The sequence below is a fragment of the Alosa pseudoharengus genome, unplaced genomic scaffold (genome assembly GCF_046254945.1).
Source record: "Alosa pseudoharengus isolate Yale_2024_CS ecotype anadromous, Long Island Sound unplaced genomic scaffold, YU_APseudo_1.1 YU_APseudo_1.1_scf_18, whole genome shotgun sequence".
Classification (NCBI taxonomy): domain Eukaryota; kingdom Metazoa; phylum Chordata; class Actinopteri; order Clupeiformes; family Clupeidae; genus Alosa; species Alosa pseudoharengus.
Genome location: NW_027468650.1, coordinates 14,942,086 through 14,965,063, shown reverse-complemented (window position 1 = coordinate 14,965,063; position 22,978 = coordinate 14,942,086). Strand labels below are relative to the sequence as shown.

General features: G+C 45.0%; 1 protein-coding gene across 1 annotated transcript in view; it reads left to right on the top strand.

Annotated features, from left to right (window-relative positions):
• Window positions 1-2,928: 2,928 nt before the first annotated feature.
• grik4 (glutamate receptor, ionotropic, kainate 4) overlaps window positions 2,929-22,978 on the top strand; it is a 166,033-nt gene continuing 145,983 nt past the window's right edge. Inside the window, exon 1 of the mRNA XM_076290323.1 lies at window positions 2,929-3,010. Coding sequence (XP_076146438.1) covers window positions 2,929-3,010 — 82 coding nt within the window. The remainder of the gene's footprint in view (window positions 3,011-22,978) is intronic.

Here is a 22,978-nt window from a genome sequence, read left to right as displayed (position 1 = left end):
TGTGTGGGAACTAAGCAGAACCATTGTTAGGACAAGCTGCGTCTGAAGAGCCGCAATGCTACACAGTGTTCGCCATTATGTTCCGTTTTCTCTCTCTCTCTCTGCTTCCCCAGTGTCTCCTGCCCTGATGCAATCTTTTGACCCAGTTTCGCGTTTGCTCTGATGAGCGTGATGTGTGTCTGTATGTCTGTCTGTCTGTCTGTCTGTCTGTCTGTCTGTCACACCTTGTTTTGGAAATGTGTGTGGGGAAAAAAAAGCAGGGACACCTGCTGTCTGATGTCGAGATTGGACGTGTGTGCCAGCTGATCTTGAAGATGACTGAAGAAACACTCACCACATCCTAGACACATCAAAAAGCGTGTGTGTGTGTGTGTGTGTGTGTGTGTGTGTGTGTGTGTCAGGGTTGTGCACAATTAAAATTGCCATTCTGCTTCCTGTTTGCTACCTCAATTGAAATGCAAGTGAAATTCAAGTATTGAATTGGAATTTAAGAGCCAGTTTCAATTCAATTCTGGAATTTTGCACAAGCCTGGTGTGTGTGTGCGTGTGTGTGTGTGTGTGTATGTGTGTGTGTGTGTGTGTGTGTGTGTGTGTGTGTGTGTGTGTGTGTGTGTGTGTGTGTGTCCCTGTGTGTTTGTGTGTGTGTGTGTGTGTGTCATACATATGTATTTACCAGGGGAGTGCATGTTGTGCATCAACACTCCTGCCTTCATCACCCTTGTGTCTCTCATTTCTGTACCCATTTGCTCATTCATCTCTTGCTGATGGAATTCCTCTCCACTGGAGGTGACTCGCTCATAAATTAGTGACAGGCCATCGCTGATAATGAAGTGAATTCAAGTCACGTTGGCCTGTCTGCAGTTCCTGTGGTTGTGTTTCCTAATGAAGGTTTTTATTCATTTGCATTTATAAAATCTCAAAGGCATCTCACATTAGCTCTGTGGGTGTTCTGTTACTCTGTTAAGACACACCTTGACTTAAAACTGTGTTGCTTGGGATTGTGATGCTTTCAAACAGCAGAAATGAGTGATATTAAGTCTTGTTGCTATTGTGTGTTTTTGTGTGTTTGCGTGCATGCGTATGTGCTTGTGTGTGTGTGTGTGTGTGTGTGTGTGTGTGTGTGTGTGCGTGTGTGTGTGTCGTGCTGAGCAGGCAGATGTGCAAACACTGTTCATTTCAAAGAAGTTTGTTTTTCTGCTCAGCGTTGTGTGGAAAATCTGATTGCCAAGCAAAAGTGAAACTGGCATGACAAATTTGACACATTCAAGACGTTCTGTTTAGCAGAGAGAGATGTGAGTTTGGAGAGTTCTTGTTCCTGCAAGGAGATGACAAGTGACAGAGAATTAGAAGATTGCCAGAAGTTGTGCCAGAAGTGTCAGAGAGGTTCAGAGTGATTCCGAGCAGCACTCGATATTCCACTGGAGTGTCCTCCTCCGTTTGCCAAACCCCATACAGCCATTCATGCTGATTTGCCATAATTGCATTTGAACTAAATTGATTGGCCTTGTGTACATTTTCTAACTGTCATTTCCCCCACTGTGATAAATGAATTACCAGCGTGTTAGGCAGAGAGGAGCCTGTTAAATTCTCAGTGGAGGACCTTGGCTGGCTTTGTTACGTCTTGTATAGATTGTTCCAAGGCTTCGAGTGTGCTACGGAATATGGAAAATTGCGAGTGCGGGATTGAGAATCAGTAGGCAAGTCAGTGAATTCAATTAGCCTCAAACGAGTCTGTGCATTTTAAAGTGTATTCAGACCCTCTCTACTCTCACAGGGGAAAATATGTGGCAGCTGTTATTTGTGCGATGTTTGCTTTGATATATTCTCGGAGTTGGGGAGCGTTTGGAAGGCTGTCTGTTGTTCTATCCACCTGAGACTCCCAGGAGAGGCTGGTTTTTGCGGGATTTCATCCTGAGCTGAATGATTCTCTCGAAGCCACTCGAGGAATTCAAATCGTACCACTTCTCTCCACCGCAGATGGGCTGCTCATTCAGCTAACGAGCTGGCGGGCCGCAGAGAGTTGTCTGGTTTGGGAGGGAGGAGGAGGAATTAAACGTGTGACTAACTTGCTCACTGACACTCAGCACGCCTTCCATTATCTTTCTGTTTGGTGGGGAGCGACATGCAATGTCTATGTTCAGTGTGTATGTTTCATGTCATGAGGAGCAGTCGAGCTGTGTCTAATGTGTTACTACACACATCTGGTGATAAATCTACACCAGTGCTTCTGAAGGAAAGGTCACTGATGTATGTTCTTGCACAGCTGCATGATTAGATTTGTCTACTCTGATGCTAAAACCATTGCTTTCTCTTGTCTTTGTGTCCGTGTGTGTGTGTGTGTGTGTGTGTGTGTGTGTCCCTGTGTGTTTGTGTGTGTGTGTGTGTCCCTGTGAATTTGTGTGTGTGTGTGTGTGTGTGTGTGTGTGTCCCTGTGTGTTTGTGTGTGTGTGTGTTTGTGTGTGTGTGGGTGTCCCTGTGTGTGTGTGTGTGTGTGTGTGTGTGTGTGTGTGTGTGTGTGTGTCCCTGTGAATTTGTGTGTGTGTGTGTGTGTGTGTGTGTCCCTGTGTGTTTGTGTGTGTGTTTGTGTGTGTGTGGGTGTCCCTGTGTGTTTGTGTGTGTGTGTGTGTGTGTGTGTTTGTGTGTGTGTGGGTGTCCCTGTGTGTTTGTGTGTGTGTGTGTGTGTGTGTTTGTGTGTGTGTGGGTGTCCCTGTGTGTTTGTGTGTGTGTGTGTTTGTGTGTGTGTGGGTGTCCCTGTGTGTGTGTGTGTTTGTGTGTGTGTCCCTGTGTGTTTGTGTGTGTGTGTGTTTGTGTGTGTGTGTGTGTGTGTGTGTGTGTGTGTGTGTGTGTGTGTGTGTGTGTGTGTGTGAGAGAGCAGGTGGCAGTGACGAGGGGTATCCCCGGGAGAGGACCCATGAGGAGGCATAGAAGATGCTCGCAGCCTGGGCGCCTCTGCTCTTCTTAGCAATGTGGGTGAGAAGCTCCGTCTGCGGCCCGCTCTCCTTCAGACTAGGTGAGGACCTCTTGGACATACACACACACACACACACACACACACACACACACTCTGGGGCACACACACCCTGGAACACACACCCTGAGACCCACACCCTTGGACACACACACACTGGGTACCGTGACATCCGCCACTCAACCCAGCCATGCATTGTGCAGCCACACTGACAGTCACACACACTGAGACACACACTCTGCCCACACACACTCGGGAGCACACACACCCTGAGACCCACACCCTGGGACACACACACACACTGGGTACCGTGACATCCACTGCTAAACCCGCCATGCATTGTGCAGTCACACTGATCGTTTGTGATATGCCAAGGAATGTAAGGGGCAGTCTGTCATTCTAGTTCAATACAGTATTTTTAATTGCTTTGCAAAGTTGTCTAATATGTCTGTGTTGACATAAAAAAATCTCTGGCCATCGTACAAAGTTGTTCTGTAAACTCCCTCCAGGCCCTGAATCTGTGCGGGCCAGGAGAATTGACATGTTCAACAATATGCTTATAAGGAGCAATGGAGGTGTGAGGCATGCTCTGTCGGCAGTGGCTTTCAGAAGTTCACTTTAGGCTTGGTTCAAAAGCTCTGTCACCCCAACTGCGTTGCTGTTCATCAGCTTCATGCTGATTTTAAAGAAGTCGGGCTCCTAGGAATTGTGCACGTTTTGAAGTTGACAAAGTTGAGGTGGCTCATATTAAATCCTTTTGATAGTGTGCAGAATTATTGTGTAAAACTGTGGACATTGCAAAGGCATATCACGAGTCTGTGATTAATGTGGTATGCATGCGATCTGAAGAAGGTCAGACTGGCCGAAACGTTATCGCCTCAATAAAGTAATTAGCGTACTCGGAGTGTGCGACATCTCTCTCCTTCAACTAAGTTTTATTCCCAGTTGCCTGCACCTCGATTTTGGTGTGCGTTTGCACCTCTCCTTCCAAATGTAGTATGTGGTATATTGTGGTCGTGATCCAGTCTTACATTCCTCCAGTGCTGGTCCAGTTTAATGGTGCACCACTCTGCTCAGCACCGCGATTAACACACCGGTTTGCTTTCAGTCCCCCTCTTCACACCCATGCGCCATTCAGCCTCATTTCCTCTCCGTGTTTCGGCTCTCAGCGGCCACTCTGAATGAGTGTCCAGTGAGTCATGACATTCCTCACGCAGTAATTGAATATTGGCTGAGCTGAGCAGAGCAGAGCAGAGCGGCAGCTCAGAGCTGTCAGGCCCCTTCGTCTCCTGAATGGCGGCTGCCAATGTATGGAAATCCTCCGCTGCAGAATGAAAAACGGGGTGTGTGTGTTGGGGGGGGGGGGGGGGGGTGTTGCACTAACGGGTTGGTTCAGGCCGGCGCTGCTCTGAGATTACTCAGCTGTTCAAATTCGGTTAGATAGCGGCCGGCAGCAGCGGACCGGGCTCTGGCGTGTGTGCGGGATTAAGCCGGATCCGCCTCGGCCTTGGTTCCGCCACGAGTCCTGGATTAGGCCGGATCATAGTGGAATCTGTTCCACAGGCGGCGGACAGCTCTCTGGGGCTGCAAGTCTGGGGATGCTGGACAGTCCAGTCTGTCAAAGCTGCATAGCATACCTGCTTTTATCAGTAATGTGCACAGCTCTGATAAAGTGTGTGTGTGTGTGTGTGTGTGTGTGTGTGTGTGTGTCTGTCTGTGTCACCATGACCAGCAGCACTGTTCTACAGATAAAATGCAAAAGCAATTCCATCATTTGTCTGAAACTGTTAGATCAAAAACCAGGTGAGACCTCTATCCTCTGATTAGCACATGACAGGCTCCTCACCCACTCTATTCTATTATTCAGTAGCCATTATTCTGGGTGGATTTTGAAGTGTGTCTGTTGCTAATTGTAGTCATCAAACTTCATGATCAAACTCAACCTTTCTGTCTCCTTGCTGCCTCGCGGTAATAAGTCAGGTTTGTTTTCTGCTCTCCAGCACAGCTCTTTTGCCCCTTTCTCTCCCCTGTTTTTCCAGAGCCCCTCTCTGAAGTGGAGCCTTCTGGTCTCTGCTGCTGTATTTGATGGCTAATTAGGCGACTGGGGCATTTTCCCCATTGTCTCACATATCACTCACTGCTAAAGTAGAACTCACATGTCAGCATCAGAACAAAGCCATTCAGAAGCCTTAACAATAGACCGGTTTCAGGTCCCTAACAACCGTCATTAAGGACGAACTCGGAGGACAAGCAAGCCCAGAGCCGTATAGCAATACATTGAAAGAAAGACGCAAGGTGCTTGAAAATTGTTAACTTTTGGCAGAGAAAAGCCGACGGAAATTCCCCTGTGTGGTGCAGACATTTCATTGTTTTGTGATGTGTCCGTTCAAAGCTAAAAAATTTTAAAACGCCAATAAAGTAGGCAGGCCTAGGTGTTAGACCTTTACGAAGCATGCATTATGAAGGTACGAAGTTATGCCACAAATGTTATTTTCATGCTCAAGAGGAAAAACTAGGCTAAAAAGGCTAACATAGGGTTACGTTAGTGACGTTAACAAAGTGTTTTTTATCATAATCCTCAGCATATCATTTTAATGAGACTTAATGATCCATGAGAACAGAGGCTAACATTAGCCTATACATTTCACGCAAATGACAATATGCAGGGTAGCCTAAAGTTAAATTTGACACTCCATTTGAGTTGTTTGTTTTAAGAAAGAAGACATGGGCTTGAAAGTAACGTTATTGCATAGGCCTACTATAAGGTAGCATAGCTTATAACGTTAGCTAATCCATCATAGGCTCCTGTCCTGTTAGTTAACATCCAGCACAATGCATTTTGTGCAGTGTAACGTTAACGTTATTTCAGTCAACCGTTCAATGTGTGGCCAGCATAGGCTACTTTATCAAAGTAATTATCCTCTGACCTCAGGAGGAAATGATTGTCCACCCCTGTCATTATGTACCCTTTGAGTAGGTAATGTTCTCACTAAATCTAAACTAATTGTTTGTGCAGTCGAAGCCCTAACGTTAACATTAGCTTAAGCCTAACCTAACTTTACAGTGACTGGCCACATGTTTAGCTTACCTTCCGTAAAATCCGTTGCTTTTTCATAGGTAAATCCGCTACACCTCTAGATGAAAACAATCCAGACTCGGCTACACCGAAATATTTAGGCAATATGTTTTTATTCTTCATCTTATATCAAGTTCAGCCAGCTTGTTTTCTATGCGCTGTCAGTGTTAACAACTAGTGCTTGTCCTCCGAGTTCGTTCTTGACTACGGTTGTTAGGGACCTGAAACCGGTCTATAGAGTACCGAAGTGTGACGTTCTGTTTCCATGACGGCAGTGTCACTAGATATAAACAAACTTTTGAAGTGGCTTCATAGCATTGAATGTAGACACGTGGGATCAATCTAATAAATTGTTTTAGAAGTAGGCTATAGCCATTTAAACATGTTTTACCTGCTAGGCAGCAGCTTAGCCACATAACATGGATTCCCTGGCAGGTGTAATAGAAAGAAACAAAATTCCAGTGAATATGTCACGTCTTAGCAGAGACTGGCGGCTGTTAGGAATGATGTTTTTTGCCTCAAAAATAAAGCCAAGACACGTCTGTGAATTCAAGGATTTTAACCGCATGCTGTGAAGTAATATGCAAGTCTCTTTTACGGAGGAAACCCATGCTAAAATAAAACTCTGTAGTCACAAATTTGATAGTGTTTGTATGAATATACAGTATGTTGTAGTATGTGATTACTGTGTAAAAAAATCTATACTAACGTCAAAATGATTTAAATAGATTAAGAAAGCCACCGCTATGCTATGGTGAATACTATGGTTAGATTGATTTGTTTAGATACAGTGAAATTGCTGCCTTGACAGCGCTACGTCATGGCTTCGGTACTCTATTGAGAATTCAAATGATTCTAACCGGTAGAATGAGAACACTGAAGAGACAATAGCAACTGAATGCATATGGTAGCATTAGAACATCAAAATAGAGGTTCATAGAGCCATATTACAGAAATCAGAAACCTAGTATATTAGGAGACAAGAAATAAGTTCAATCAGAAGGCCGCATTGGTAATTGCATTACATTGCATCCTTAAGGGAGGCAACGCCATCAGATGCGCAGTTACTTAGCGCCTGTGCTGTGTGAGATTAGAACTGATCTCAAGCATTAGGATTAACAATTAGTATTTAGGCTTGTGTGTGTGTGTGCATGTGTGTGTGTGCGTGTGTGTGTGTGTGTGTATGTGTGTGTGTGTGTGTTGTTGCTGCATCACTCCAGGAGGTGATATTTAAATCTGGAACCCCTCCAGTCCTACCTTGCTGCCAGAATGTCACTGTCTGGTTGTCACGGGGACACATCAGGACCAAAATAGCATCTTGGCGGAAGCCCAAGGGCTCTGCAGACACATAGGTGACTCCAGGACTCCAGGTGACATCACTCACTTGGCAAAAATGTATCATAATGATTGGGTCGAATATAACCAGTAGGCAGGAAGCTGTTTATGCTCCAGAACAGGTCATGCTGGACACCTACCCAAACACCCTGTATATTGTGGCGCTTGCATTTAAAAGAAATTCAATTTGTGGTGTTAAATCAAGCCTCCTTAGAATGCTTGTTCTGGAGCAGATATTGGAAAAAACGCCGAAATCCTGCATTCTACCTAGAGCTTGGCAGTGTTGAAGTCGCCTAATGGAAATTAATGTCCATGCTTCACAGCAGAGCAGAAGAATAAGGAGCTCATGCAAAGCACTGCAACAGGCCAGTGAGTCATTTTCTGCTTTGTGGATTTCCATCAATGGCTTGATGCAGAAATCACTGGGTGCAATGGCATCTGTTACTACCATATGCGCTACTTTGGTCTGGACTATGAATGGCACCAGCCTGTGTGTGTGTGTGTGTGTGTGTGTGTGTGTGTGTGTGTGTGTGTGTGTGTGTGTGTGTGTGTGTGTGTGTGTGTGTGTGTGGGGGGGGGGGGTTGTGGGTGTGTGTGTTATGTGTGCGTCTGTGTATGAGTGTAAGACAGAGTAAGAAAAGAGTGGTGCATGAGCTTGAACTGAATGAATGGACATATGTCTCTAAGGGCTTAGGGCCCTGTGTGTGTGTGTGTGTGTGTGTGTGTGTGTGTGTGTGTGTGTGTGTGTGTAAAAGAGAGAGAGAGTCCAGTGTGGATGACTGATGGTCTGGTGCCCTCCCCCTTTAATCGCTGGCATGGAGGCGGGCAGCAGCTCCCCATCTCGCCAGGCTGAGTGGACGGCAGAGTGGAGGAGGGGGTGGGGGATTGTGCCGGGTCTCTTATTCAGTCATTTAAGGGCCAGTGGACGCCAGGCAAGTGTCCACAGCAGCAGACGGATGTGCACCTGGCCAGCACCTGAGTTTGGTGCAGATGGGCCATGAGCCAGGTGTGAGTCAGCAGGCAGGGCGACAGAATAAGATGATCATCATCGGGCCTGGAGCTACTCGATTTGGGCTGGATGAGGGGGGAAAGCCACAGCCAGTCGGTCAGAATTGGACAGTACCTTACTGGGGACGGACTGGGCCTCACTACAACCCTAATCTGGCAGAATATACAGACACACAGACAAACAGACACACAGATAGTAGGAAGGAGAGTGAGTGAGAGAGTGAGTTATGTTTGTCATGTGTTTTTTACAGAGATCCTTACAAGGATTGAGGCCAGATTTTCTCAGCCATCAGTGTGTTAAATGATTAGAGAAAGTTATTCTGGTTAGTTAGTCCTGGTAGTTGTGTTACCTTCCGTAAAGCTGCCTGAGATTCCTGCTAGCAATACTCCATTTGAGCTGTTCTAGGTGCTAAAGCCTCATACTGACGCTGTCTGAGGTACTGAATCTGAAAACTGATGCTGTTCATTGTAATGAAGCTGCAAACGGATGTTGTCCATTGCATTGATGCTGCTGCATACTGGTGCTGTCCATGGTGCTGAAGCTGCATACTGGTGCTGTCCATGGTGCTGAAGCGGCATTCTGGTGCTGTCCATGGTGCTGAAACTGCATACTTGTGCTGTCCATTATAATGAAGCTTTATACTGGTACTGTCCATGGTGCTGAAGCTGCATACTGGTGCTGTCCATGTTGCTGAAGCTGCATACTGGTGCTGTCCATGGTGCTGAAGCTGCATACTTGTGCTGTCCATGGTGCTGAAGCTGCCTGCTGTCTACAACCAAATAAACCACTTCTTTCATCTGAATTAGAACTTTCTCACCTACTGTAAAGTAAAGCGAGTCTCTGTTACATAAATGCAACATCAGCTGAAGTGAAAAGGTGAGAAAAAGAATTATGAAAGGAAAACACTGCGAGAAGAAATCTCACACCTGCAGCTGCTCTCTAATGAAAGGAGCGAGGTGAGGACTGAGCGCAGCGCATCTTTATGGAGCCTATAGATTCCCTGGCAAATTAAAAAAGCACTGCCGTATACAGGAAACGTTTGCTGTTGTTGTTATTGTTGTTGTTAATACCCCCCCATCTTCCCAGCAGGGGACTAAAGTCGACCACTTGAGGAGGAGTAATGAAAAAGCACACACAGTGAAACAGCCTCCTGGTTCTCTTCATTAGAAGCCTCTTTCTTTTTAGAAGTGCACTAAAGAAGTCTATGGGCGGAAAGTGAATGCAGCTGAAATAGAGCTTTACTCTCCTTACTCAGGCACAATCCATCCTCTCACACAAGATGCACAAAAGTCACTTTTATGGCCATGTATCCATAATTCCGACCTGTAGCCATTTCTGATGTTTGCTTGTGCCACAGCATCCCACAAAACACTGTTTTACAGTTTGTGTTGAGAGAGAAGTCAAGGTTTCTACTGAAAGTGCACTTCTGTTTATAGGCTTGTAGATGTGTAGACCTACTGATGTTATTTTCTACATACCTGTATAATGCCATACTGCCACCATCTATCACTTCCTATAATGCTACATAACTCATCCGTGTTACCCTTATCTATGTATCCATATAATGGGTTCTTATGTGATGCCACAGTCCAGAGTCAGTACATATCTCATGTTATTTAGGTGCTCTAAGCGATGCTGGGTAACGTCACTTCTGTTGACTTTCAAACAAAACAGAGAGCTAGCTCGCTACTTCCTCCCCCTCCCTCCCGTGCTGCTCCTGTGCAATTGAAACTCTCCTAAATGCGCATCTCGCATCTGTTTGCTGGAACAGTTTGTTATGTTTTTATGGGCTAGGTTTGCCCAGGTTGTTTTTGTTGCTGTTTTTGGAGCCTGGGCTGTCCACAGAGATCACTTTTTTTTTATAGTGTATTCAGGACACAGACAGCTAGCGGTTGGTTAGGTGATGTTTGCAGTAAGTGACATAACATGTTTTAGCCTAAAAAGCGTGTGGCACCGCTTAGAGCACCTTTAATGATTGCTGAAAGAAGTTCCCTGGTGCTTTGGCTGGGGGTCATTTAACATTTCAAGTCCTAACTCTGTTAGAAAGGCATGATGGTGTGATAGAGGATATGAGTAAATGAAGGAGTGGAGAGGCAGAGAGGAGAGAGAAAAGAAAGAGGAAGGACTGATCCTCTTCTGGACATGTGCCAGTCCCTGATGAGGGGCTGGAAGGAGACATGGACTCGTGCCACAGAGAGCCAACGGGACCATTTGGCCTTGGAAGCCCTCATCAGGAGCTGTTTGTTTTTCTCCTTTGCAAACAAACACAAACGGATGCAGCTGGGCGGGAGGTGGGAGACCGTTAAGCGCAATGTGGCCCAGTGTGTGTTTCTTTTATCTGTCAGGCATCATCTGCTCTCTCTCTCCCTCTCTCTCTCTCCCTCTCTCTCTCTCCCTCTCTCACTCTCTCTGTCCCTCTCCCTCTTTCTTTCCCTCTCTCTCTGTCTCTATCTCTCTCTCTCTCCCTCTCTGTCCCTCTCTCTCCCTCTTTCTCTGTCCCCCTCTCTCTCTCTCTCTCTCTCTCTCTGTCCCTTGCTGGGCAGCACCAGTGTGTGTGTGTGTGTGTGTTTGTGTTTGTGATTCATGGCATTGCAAACAGATGACAGTGAGGTCAGGAAGGGCTCCATCACTGCCGACGGGTCCAGGTCGCCACAGCAACAATAATGTCTCATTCCCATGCACACGCTGTGGTGGCCGTCTGTGAAGTGGCAGCCGTTGGACAGACCCAGCGCTATCAGGCCATCTGCACCTCCTGCTCCTGCCACCTCCTGCCTCCTCCCCCACAGGACAGGACAGAACAGGAGGGCTGACCAGTGGTGTGGGGTCAGACTGAAAACAGGGAAATGTCCATCACCTCCAGTTTTTTTTTTTTTTATCAAGCCAAAAAGACAAAGTCATCGGAAAACTCAGCACTAGTCCCAAGGACACCTGTCCCAACCTCCAAGAACCCCTGTCATTTTATGTGATCATTATTTGATCTAACAACTACTGTATATGGCAGGTCTGTTCAAGGTAAAGCATTATGAATAAATGTATACGGGTATGAAAATATATGAAGTATCTGTAAGGAGATCATGACTCACACTTATGGGAGAGTAGATGCTCTTTAAAACTCAATAATCAACCAGAGAGCGGCTATTTGGACTAAGTGGAGAGTAGACCTTGAGCAGACCTTGAATGGGAATAAATGAGGGGGAGACCACAGGAAACAGCATTAGTGTATTCCATTTACCTCAGAAGCCCAAACTCAGAGCAGGGAATGACATCACACCAGAATCTAAAGATGAGGTTACCACAGACTACTTTCTAAGTTGGATGTCCAACTTCAAGGAACGTTGCTGATGGAACATCCAACTTGGAACTCAACTGGTGCAGTTGAATGGAGCTAACTGACAATATTATTAATAGGAATCAAAGGTTTGGCAATCATGAAATTATACAATACATGATAAGATATCAACAAAACAGATAATAGAGGGCAATACGTCTTCTCCACTTAGAAACATACTCAAACTATTTGTGTAGCAATCATGACAGATTTAATTGTCTAAGAAAGAGGATGATGTGAAAAAGCAAAAGTAACACAATCCTCTGGCATGCCTGTAAGTGTGTTGACAAACATACACAGAAGCAGTGGAGGATAATGGTAAACACTGAGAAAAAAACTGGTGAACACTGGTAATGCACTTGTTGACACAGCCACAAATTGCACTGAAACCACTTACTTAAAGCTACGTTGTTTTGAACATACATGTATGCGCTGAACGCAAAATTAGCCTGCAAAAAACATGGTGATGGAACAGGTGCACATCTGAAGGGGAGGAAATGATTTTCAGAGGACTTTAACTGCAATTTAAGAGCTGAACAGCAACCACGCCAATTAAGTTATTATTCAGAGTGCTTTAGGTATAAGTATTAGAGTGACTGTGCGGCTAAAGTGGATGCAAATGTCACAGATTGTCAGTGATGCAGAGTGTGGTGGATTGATTGCGTCACCTTAACATGATTGTCAGACGGTCATCAGCATGAGCAGAAGGGACTTACATTTAGGCGAGGATCACATCAGCCAGCGGCAAGCGGCAGCAGCAAACATAACGCAACACTCAGACCATAATAAGTTGTGTCTCGTTCCTAAGCAACACAAACGGTTTGTCAATTGAAAACGCTCGCGTTGCGCTTTAAAAGTTGAACCAAGTTCAAAGCTAAACTTATTCAACGCTAGCGTTACGCCAGCGTCGCCACCGTTCCGCTGCCGAACAATAGAGAACAATAGGAAACCTGCCACTTGCCGCTGGCTAATGTGATCCCCGCCTTTAGCTCTAATATGGCAACCCGGGACAGAGAGAGAGAGAGAGAGAAAGTGAGAGAAAGCGAGAGGGAGAGAGAGAGAGTGAGGGTAGAGAACCTCCCACTCCATCTCTGATTGCTGCAGATGCTCCTCGGCCGGTGGTGGAGCTTTTCAGCACATCAAGTAGTGGTCAGCTGGATCGATCCTGACACTGTCAAATGGCAGGACTCAGGACTGGACAACTGATTTCTCCCCTCTCTGTTTTTAATCAGGGGCCAGAGCAGAGCTGGGGAGAGGCAGAGAGATGACCAGTCAAAGCTGCACCACAGGACAGGTGGAGTGGGGGGAGAGGGGGGTAAAAACAGGAAAGGACATAAGGGAGAGAGAGAGAGAGAGAGAGAGAGAGAGAGAGAGAGGGGGAGGGAGGTTGAGGGATGGGGGGAGGAGAGAGAGATAGAGAGAGAGAGAGAGAGAGAGAGAGAGAGAGAGAGAGGCTGAGGGATGGAGGGGGGAGGAGAGAGAGAGAAATAAAGACCAGAGAGATGTGAAGGTGGAGGCAGGCAGACGGAGAGAACATAAGGGGTCTGTAAGAAGACAGAGAGAAAAGGCAGACAGAGATTATTAGATAGAGAGAGAGAGAGAAAGGGATGGTGAGTGAAGGAGAAAGTGAGAGAGGAGTGGGTGAGGAAGAGAGAGACAATGAGTGAAGCAGAGAGTCAGAGAGACATATTCTCTGCTGCTGGCAGGCCAATGATGTAGCCATCCTACTGTGGCCGGCAAAGTGTCGTGGGAATAGGCAATCTCTCAGCGGGTATCATTAGCTGTCATTCAGAATAATGACGTCTACAGGGTGTGCTCACACACACCACACCGACCACAGCCGAGAGAGGCAGAGAGCAAAGCATGATGGGAAGAGGATCTCAGCACTGGAGTTGACAAACAGGCTTCAGCACGGAGGAGCAGACAGCTGCATCTACAGCAGGGGAAACCACAGCACTGAAAGGGAGGAAGTAGATATCTCATTGTGGAGAGAGTTAGGAGGCGGATTTGTCACTTAAGAGAGAGAGTTTACAGAAATGACACAGTCATCATTAAGAACCAGGCTGGTATGTCCTGTTGATCACAGGCACAAGAACATGATGGATTAGGCCATTTGAAGCTGAAGAGTGACTGAGATGTAGCTGTTTGGTGTAACAAAGAAAATAACACTAGAGTGAAATTGTGTTTAACTGAGCCTGTACAACCTCATTACATGTTTATAAACATATGTTATATTTAATGTTAACTACAAACAAGTATGAGATGTAGTTTTCTTCCTTATTAGAATGACCTGATACATCTGATACATTCTACTACTTCCTGTGAGATATATACATTACATTTGACCTCCTGCTTTACTTTACATTGAAGATATATACATGCTTTGCTGTTGTTGTCATGCCTGCGGAAATATTGTGACAACATGACATTAATTCGCCACACGCTGTTGGAATGAGTAACTCGAAGCAGTCTGATAGTGCAGAGGCTGGCTATGAGATCAGTGTCATCCTGCTTGTGTTTCGGTCGTGATTCAGACATCAGTGTGGACACTTGGCTCCCCCCAGGCCTGGGATCAGTTCTCCGACTCTCTGATAAAAATGGCCGTTCATTATTCATGGGCAGTCCTTGCAGCAGCGTGTAGCCGCTCTCTAGCTCATGAAGCTTTAATGGAAACATCCAGAGAGGCAGTATCCGAATGTGTGTGTGGATCCTGAAGCGGTCAGTGAGGTCATTACTGACCCAGTGCGTTTTGGTAGATTCGTGTGTAATCCAGCCAACATGGGTAGTTTCACTCAAACACCAGCACACAGTTTGTCAAAAGTGCAGCACCCCTCATCGTGCCTCTTTTCCAGCTCAGTGCTGCTTCATCAAACTCTGTTGAGATAAAGTTGGGGGATTTGTAGCCTGGCTCCGCCCTTTTACGTACCTCCGCTCAATTTTCATTTCCCTTCAGTACGTCGTCTGGGATTTCGGTATATTCACGGGTTTTCTCAGGCCAAATTTTACCTGTCCAATCAGCGAACAGAGGGGGTGGCTAAGAACGATGACGTTGAGGTCGTGCGCTAGTTTGAGCATGACATACGTCACAAACCAAACGTTAGCGATTGGTTATGGCAGATCCAGAGTGGCTCTGGGCAGATCCAATAGTTTTAAACTTCAACAGAGTACTCACCTTCAAAGAAGTTAATGCTTGCCAATGGAAAGTGGCCAGACTCTCTGTACATTATGAAATCTAAAAGAGTCTGGTAGGACCAGGCTAGGGGATTGGCTCATCATTAAACACTTCTGTAACAATGCTGATGAATGGTTCATCACTAAACTCTGTTGTAATAAGGCTGTGGTTTGGTCCATCTTTATAACTTACTGCACATTGTGGTACATTCCTTTCTTCTCACTCCCAGAAATATATATTGTGATCTATATTTGGCTCTGCCACACTACCCGAATTATAAAAATAAATCAAATTAAAAACAAATTACAGAGTAATTTCAGATTTATATGGTCGGTGTAACACAGGGCCAATTGACTGTTATACGTTATCCTTGCCTAACTGTGATGTTTTCCGCTGCCTGAGTGACACTGTGAAAATTGAGTGCCAGTCATTGTTGACACTCATCCACTCGATGGCGTGTGCCAGGGTTTTAAGATTCCTATTTTTCGGAGCCAGACCTGTAATTCAGCACTTGAAATGCACATCAGTCAGCTCGCTCACAAACACCATCAGCAGAGCCATCACACTTGGCGAAATATTGACTTGTCTGCACAGAGACAAAAGGGCAGTCAGAAACACAACACTCCTGCTTGAACAACAATGACACGGCACACACACACACACACACACACACACAGACACACACGCACACACACCCAACACACACACACAGAGAGAGAGAGAGAGAGAGAGAGACACACAAAACAAAGGCCTTTCAGCTCTATTGCTTTGACTACAAAAGATGTTCAATAGCTATAATGCATCATTGTGTTATTTATAAAATCTCTGTAAAAGGAAAACATGAGAATGCACACTGTAAAAAAAAAAAAAAGTTAAGCTAACTAAAAAATGTAACGCAACCAGCTGCGAAGCATTTTCAAGTTTACTCAACTTTAGGCCTGTGTAGTTGTGCTGACCAGGTTTTCAGAGTTCATACAAAGCAGTGTTTTAAGTTTCTTCACCTTTGCTTTGCAAGGGCAAATAAAGTATATGTGTAACTAAGCTGAAATTGAAAAAATAAGTCAGGTAAACTATCACCTCAACTTTGGAAAGCAGGTTAGCACAACTAGATGGTAACTTAAGTCAAGAAAACGTACAAATCCTTCGCAGCCGGTTGCGTTACATTTCTAAGTATGTACAGCTTCCTTTAATCTTTAGTTAAAACTATGCTCTTTAAGTTTATCGAACTACGTCAAGTAATAAAAGGCAATTGTCTATTGTATGTATAACTTATCACTCGGTTACAAGACAGACAGAAGAAACAATTAATTCTTAAGTAAAGAACACAACTTTTTATTTGAAATTTATTTTAAAACACTGTCCTGTCACTGTCTTTGCGCTCGTGACAAATGTGACTTCAACACACCTGGAGTTCTGAAAGTGCAAACGCACTGAGGATAGAGACAGGGTAACGGACTAGTGCGTCCTTGATAGTGGCAGAACAGGTAGTGCTTCAGAAGAATGTCAAGGCTGAGACTCTCAAATCCACACAGTTTACATTGCATTCCAAACCTGCAAACACAAAAAATACAGTTAAAATGTATTACATTCAATAATCCTGAAATAAGATAAAACACGAATTCAATAACCAAACACAAAAAACCTCTTACTGCAAGTCTGTGTAAAGTAACTTGTGAATGAAGGTGAATGAAAATGCAGTCCCAGTATGTCCTGCTTACTATGCAATGGAATAATACAATTAGAATGTAAGCATCTTTTGTAAAGTTTAGCCCCGTCTTTCTGGGACTGCTGCAAAATAGTCCTCTATATGATCATAATACACTTACAGTGAAAGTACTGTTTGATTTGTAAGAGAAATAACTTTCCTTGCTGGAGATTAGATGTTTGACTTGCTAAAGTCATGCTAACATTACTGACACAACTTTTTGCAAACCTTCCTAATGTTAAATGTTGCTATAGAAATCGCAACCTCTCAAGAAATACATTCATTCATACATACATTCTCGAATACTTTTAGTAGGCCTGCACGAAGTAAAAACTTCATATACCGAATAACATCGCTATGTTTCTAGAAAATTCTGAAATACAATGCTATCATTAGTTAGTTGACGTTAGCGTTAACGTAACGTCATGCCTCCCGCCACTTTAAGGTCACTATACTAAGATTTATTTAGCAATGTCGTTAAGGTAAACCAAACGTACACACGTTGTTACCAATGTCAATTAGTTCATTCTAAGAAGATTTTTCACACCGAAATTACTAAAATGCTTATATTTTCATTTGGTAGTGAGCTAAACGGGAAGCAAAGACTGCAAGCTTGGCTAATATCTAATGGCAGATGTTAGCAAGCATGGAGCATTTGACGCGAAGCTCCGATTAGGAAAATCTAATTTATTCTCTAACTACAACTTTACATAGCAATAGTTTCTGTTCAAACTATCCAATATAAGGTCACATCAGTGGACAAAGTGCAAAAGTATTGGTGTCTCTTACCTTTACGCTTAACCAACAGCTAATATTAGTAGCAGCACTGAAATTCAGCAGACATTTCCATCCTTCGATTCGGCAAGAGAGGGAGAAGATTTGCGCATGCGCATTGAAAGAAAGTACGGAATGTCAACTGTGTCAACGAAAACTGAAGAACACAATTCAACACAACTTACTTTCCCATTTCTCTTGAACATCAGATGAAGAAAGATAATTAAACCCATGTTTAGAAGTGATATGAACTTTTCCTAGATATATTTATTCCTTCAACATTGCATCCTGATTTCAGTTTACAATTCTCAAGTTCTGTTTTTTACAGTGCACTGTCCTGCTGTACCCATTGTCCAGACATCGATGGGCAATGAATCAAATCCGTCACGCAGCTAAAGGCATTCTTTGGCTCATGGGCGTAATTGTGCTGACCTGCGCTGGTGATATGGACCTTGCTCTTGGTATTAAATGAGCAGAGCGATTTCAAGTTATTAAATTAACTTTAGTTCATGTGCAGTGAACTTTGCTTGTTGCTTGTTGTAAATTGTCCATCAATGAAATTAGGACCCATTGCCCCAACTTAGACCCATATACAGTACCCATACTAAACACATATCTTTGTTTTGATACATGTATACTTTTTCTTTGGTATGAAATGTCTCCCTAATAACAGCATCCTGACAGATATTAAGCAGATTGATTTTTCATTTTCATTCAGAGAATAGCTTATTTTTGCTGAGGCTAAGTGGATCTGCGATATTTGTGCATCTTGTGTCATATTTAGAGCTTCTATTTTCTCAAACTGTTGTCCAGAGTTTCGAGAAAGAGACTTCAGAGTTCGAGGTCCGTCTGCCATTTCCTCTGCAGGCCTCCCAAATAGTAACAGGCCTCGTTCACCGCGTCTGATGAATCCCCTGTGTGACAGCGGCATGCTTCTGAGGCTGCTCTCGCCTCTTTGATGGGAAACTAATTATGAGCTGCTCTTGTTGAGCTCTCTGTAAGTTCAGTAAGAGTTCACACAAATGGTTTCTCAGCTGGGTAAATGAGCTATCTGTCTACAGAAATCTAGCACGTTGTCTGTACCATTTATGATTTACTGTCTTGGTATTGTTTTTTTTATCCTTTTTTATATTGAGACATAGAAGTTCACGAGGGAAAAGTTTTTTTTTGTTTTCCCCCCACTGTGAGTGCTTCTGTAAAGGTTAACTTTGTTTTCTGCGATGCCGGGTGAAAAGAGTTCTGAGATGTGAGCGCCATTGTGTGTGTGTGTGTGTGTGTGTGTGTGTGTGTGTGTGTGTGTCCACAAAGAAAGGCATGGTAGGCCAATTTGCTGTTTGCCCTTTTCTTAATCCTTTCAAACAGGCCACACAATTTTTCCCTTTAACCCCTGTTCTCTATAGATAACCTCAACCCCAGCCCCCTAAGAAGCACTCATTCCCACCACCACCCAACACCAATTCCCTCAGCGAGCACTGGCTTCACTCTCTGGTCCATATCTGCCATTAAATGAGCAGGAGGGAGAGGCGCAGGAGAGCTGGCGTCCCAGGGGAGGAGTTGGCGTAGTCGACAGGGTCCCCAGTGGGAGATTCCTGCAGTCGGAGGAGATGAAAACAGAGCCACGAAAGACTGCACCACCAGGAGGAACTAAGCTCAAGTGCATCCAACACACATACACAACCCCCCATCCACGCCCCACCACACACACACAAACACACACACACACAGCACACAAGGCTAATTATACATGTTTCGACAGCATGTTTCTGCCTTGTAAAGTTCTGTCCTGGGTCATCCACGGTTGACCCTCCTTCTGTAGTACCTCTCAGAGAGCGTACAGCAGTCAGCTGACCCTAAAGATTTAATAGGCCAGCTGAAATCCCCCTGGTAGCTGTGTGTGTGGGACTGATAATGTGGGAACCATCAGACACAGGAGGACCCAGGTGAGAGCAGCACAGTGGAAATCTCCGTCTCTCCGCGGACTCCACAGAGACTAATCCGCGCCGCAGATGGCCCGACACTGCGCAGGACAATAAGGCGTTGACCTTGAGCAGTCAGGTAGATGATGAATCGCGTTGAAGTCAGTGACCTGGGGCTGCTCATGCATGTTATTAATGGCCTGCAGACTGAAGGCTGGCCCTGGGCAGTCAGCTGTGTTATTGAGACAGAAAAAAGCAGAGCTGCCACTGTGGCCAGTGTTTGCTCTCCATCCGGACCCGACTTTGCATCCGTGAATTAGCCATTTGCAGCACCATCAACGGAGCACAGCTCCACCTCCGTCTGTACGTGTGTCGGTTACGTAACGTGGCTCGGGCTCATCCGAGTCGGTCTGTAGCCTAATTGGTGCGGCTCACACATCCCCCTCCGTCTCGGTACAAGCTCGAGGCCAGAGCAGCCCTGACTAGATGCCCCGCAGGCTTTGAACTCACAGAAGCACAACAGGCTTTGAACTCTCCTCCTTCAGTCTTAGTGTAGGCTGAGGTTTACCTGAGATGTTTTTGTGTGTGTACTACTTGCAATACTAGGATGAAATCATTGTTTTTGTTGCGTTTTACATGAATGGGCAGGCTCTTAGTGCTGCATACATTTAACATCTTCTACAGTCTGTTGTTCAGTCACTCTGTGTATTGTTTTTTTGGTGATTAACATTTTAATTGAACGTTTCAGAACATAAACAAAACACAAACACTGGCCATCACCACAGTAAAAGCAAAAGTCAAAACCAAGAGGAAAACAGTTGTACACCACTTAATACAAGTAAATAAAAGACAAAAGAGAAGATGGGCCGATAAAAATGAAAACAAATAAACAACATTTTACAGACACATGCGTTATTGGTCCCCAAGAAGCTCATTCAATTCTACCACTATGTATCTCCAGGCTGTATATTGTTTTTATTGTTTTTTATTGTATGTGTGGGGCAGCCGTGGCCTACTGGTTAGCACTCTGGACCTGTGACCGGAGGGTTGCCGGTTCGAGCCCCGACCAGTGGGAACGGCTGAAGTGCCCTTGAGCAAGGCACCTAACCCCTCACTGCTCCCCGAGCGCCGCTGTTGTTGCAGGCAGCTCCCTGCGCCGGGATTAGTGTGTGCTTCACCTCACTCTGTGTACGCTGTGTGTGTTTCACTAATTCATGGATTGGGATAAATGCAGAGACCAAATTTCCCTCACGGGATCAAAAGAGTATATATACTATACTTATACTAATGGTAAAATTTCATTATGCCAAGGCCCGTGTTTAAGGTATTTGGCCCATATGTAGTGTGCTAGGGGATTGTGCAATATTATTATTTACCGTAATCAGTGAACTAGGTACTGTGCAATACTACTATCTGTCCTCAGACTGTTTAATACTGTTATTTATTTATATATTACCTCAAAGGTGACGTGCAACACCACTGTCATTGAATTATTTATACATAGAGTGGACGGTCTCTATATCTATTTTGTCTGTTCTCCTCTGTGTCTTGTTGTGTTGCACTAATGTATGTCTCCTTTGCAATCAGCTGTGAGTGGTACTTGGTGCCCAAGACGAATGTCCCTCCTGGGGACAATAAAGTTTATCTGATCTGATCTGATCTGATGTTTGTCCAAAGTGACTTACATAAGTGTCTCCGCCATTGGTCCTCGGGTCTGAAAGCATTCCATGTGCCTGCCAACCAATGTGAGTTTGGGCCAACTCTTCAACAGACTCCCTCCCCCGCCGCTTTCAGAAAGTAATTGCTTGTGTGCGAGCAAGTAGCTTTGGCTTTGGCCTTCAATGTGGGGCTGCTTTGAGGCTTTTAGTGTGACCTTTGAGGGGAGGCTGGCTCAGAGTTCACACTGTGTGTCGAACAGCAGAGAGACAGAGAGAACACTGGCAGCTCGAGAGAGCCTTTCACAGCCCAAATGCCAAGTGTTCTTGTGCTAAACATCAAAGATGGAGCACTGTTTACCTACTGAGCGAAGACTCCCGCTAATAGACTCTTTAGTTTGGTAAATGCTAGAGCTATTCTATCACATACTGTAAACAGTGGTATTTGATAAGTTAATCTGCTGCATGTTTCTGTGAAGAACCAACTGGGCAGAGCTTGTGGAATGTGACAACCGGAACCTTTGGAACAGATATGTGAATGAAGAAACTTCAATGTCACACTAAGCGGTCTTTTGTAGGAAAAAATGGGTCAACGCAGCCACAGATCAGTTGCTTACTTGTGTGACGCGTACCGGAATCTGGAAGGGGATATTATTCCCAGTCAGTGGCATCCTTTTTGAGATGTGTGTGTGTGTGTCTGTGTGTGTGTGTGTGTGACTTATCTCCCTGAAACACGCCGATGCTCAGTGAAGGCCTGGAGTTGTTTGAAGTGAGGATTGACTGCAGGCCCAGCGCTGAATGCTGCTTCACTCCTCCAGAACCGCCCCAGCAGGCCGGGATTGGAGAACAGATGCCGTCAGCGTTGAGCTCACTGCTCCCCGTCCTCCCGTTAAATCTGCTGCTTGTGTAAACAGTGATGTGGGGAGCTCGCAGCAGGAGTCACAGTGAAATTTGGGCTCACTGGAGACTTGTAACTGTGATGAAAGAGCCGGGGATGCGGACTAACAAAGGAGAGAAAATTGGACTCAGCGTCTCTGGGTCCGTGGCAGTGATAAATAATATGAGCTTGATACCACCAGCACTTTATAACTGCGGCCACAGCGTTGTCTTCTAAACCTGAACCCAGCAGGACTTCTATCAGGGATTAAAGCAACGGACTCACCTGCACTAAACAATTTGTTTAAAAAAAGGAAGATTGAAAACAAACACACACACACACACATACTCACACACACACCAAGAAACGATTTACTGAGTGTTGCATTTGTACGCATTCCATTATCATTCATGTTCTGTTGTTGCTGGTTGTAATAAGTGTTATATATTACTGTCAAGTTTACCTGTGAACACACAAACACACACACATACACACACACACACACACATACACACACACACACACACACACAAACACCAGATTCTTACAATACTCCTTACCAAGTGTTGCATTTGTCCTCCTTTCATGATCATACATGTTCTGTTCTTGGTGTGTGTGTGTGTGTGTGGGGGGGGGGGGGGGGGTTGTCATGTGTGTCATTTACACTATGAAACTATACAGGCCTTTCTAATTGGCAGCCCTACTGGAGATCACATCTATCCACTATGATACAGACACACACACACACACACACACACACACACACACATACACACACACTTTGCATGGTTGCTATGGATAATACCTGTTACAGCTGCACGGCATCTCTCACTGTCAGCCCAGCCTGAGTTGTCCACACTAACACAGAAACACACACACACAAACACACACACACACATAGACCCCTGCCTGAGAACAGATCTCTTCAGTGTCTGTTGTGCTGATGGAAACTGAAGGATATGAATTTTAAAGGCGGCCAGCAGCCATGTCAGAGAACAGCACCTGCCTTCTACCTGCTTATTCCTCCAGTCTGCTCTGGGCTCTGATTAAAACACAACATCAGCATGAACCCCCCACCCACCCACCCACCACCACCCACCCACCACCACCACCACCAAACCACACACACACACACACACACACACACAAACACCATTTTCTCA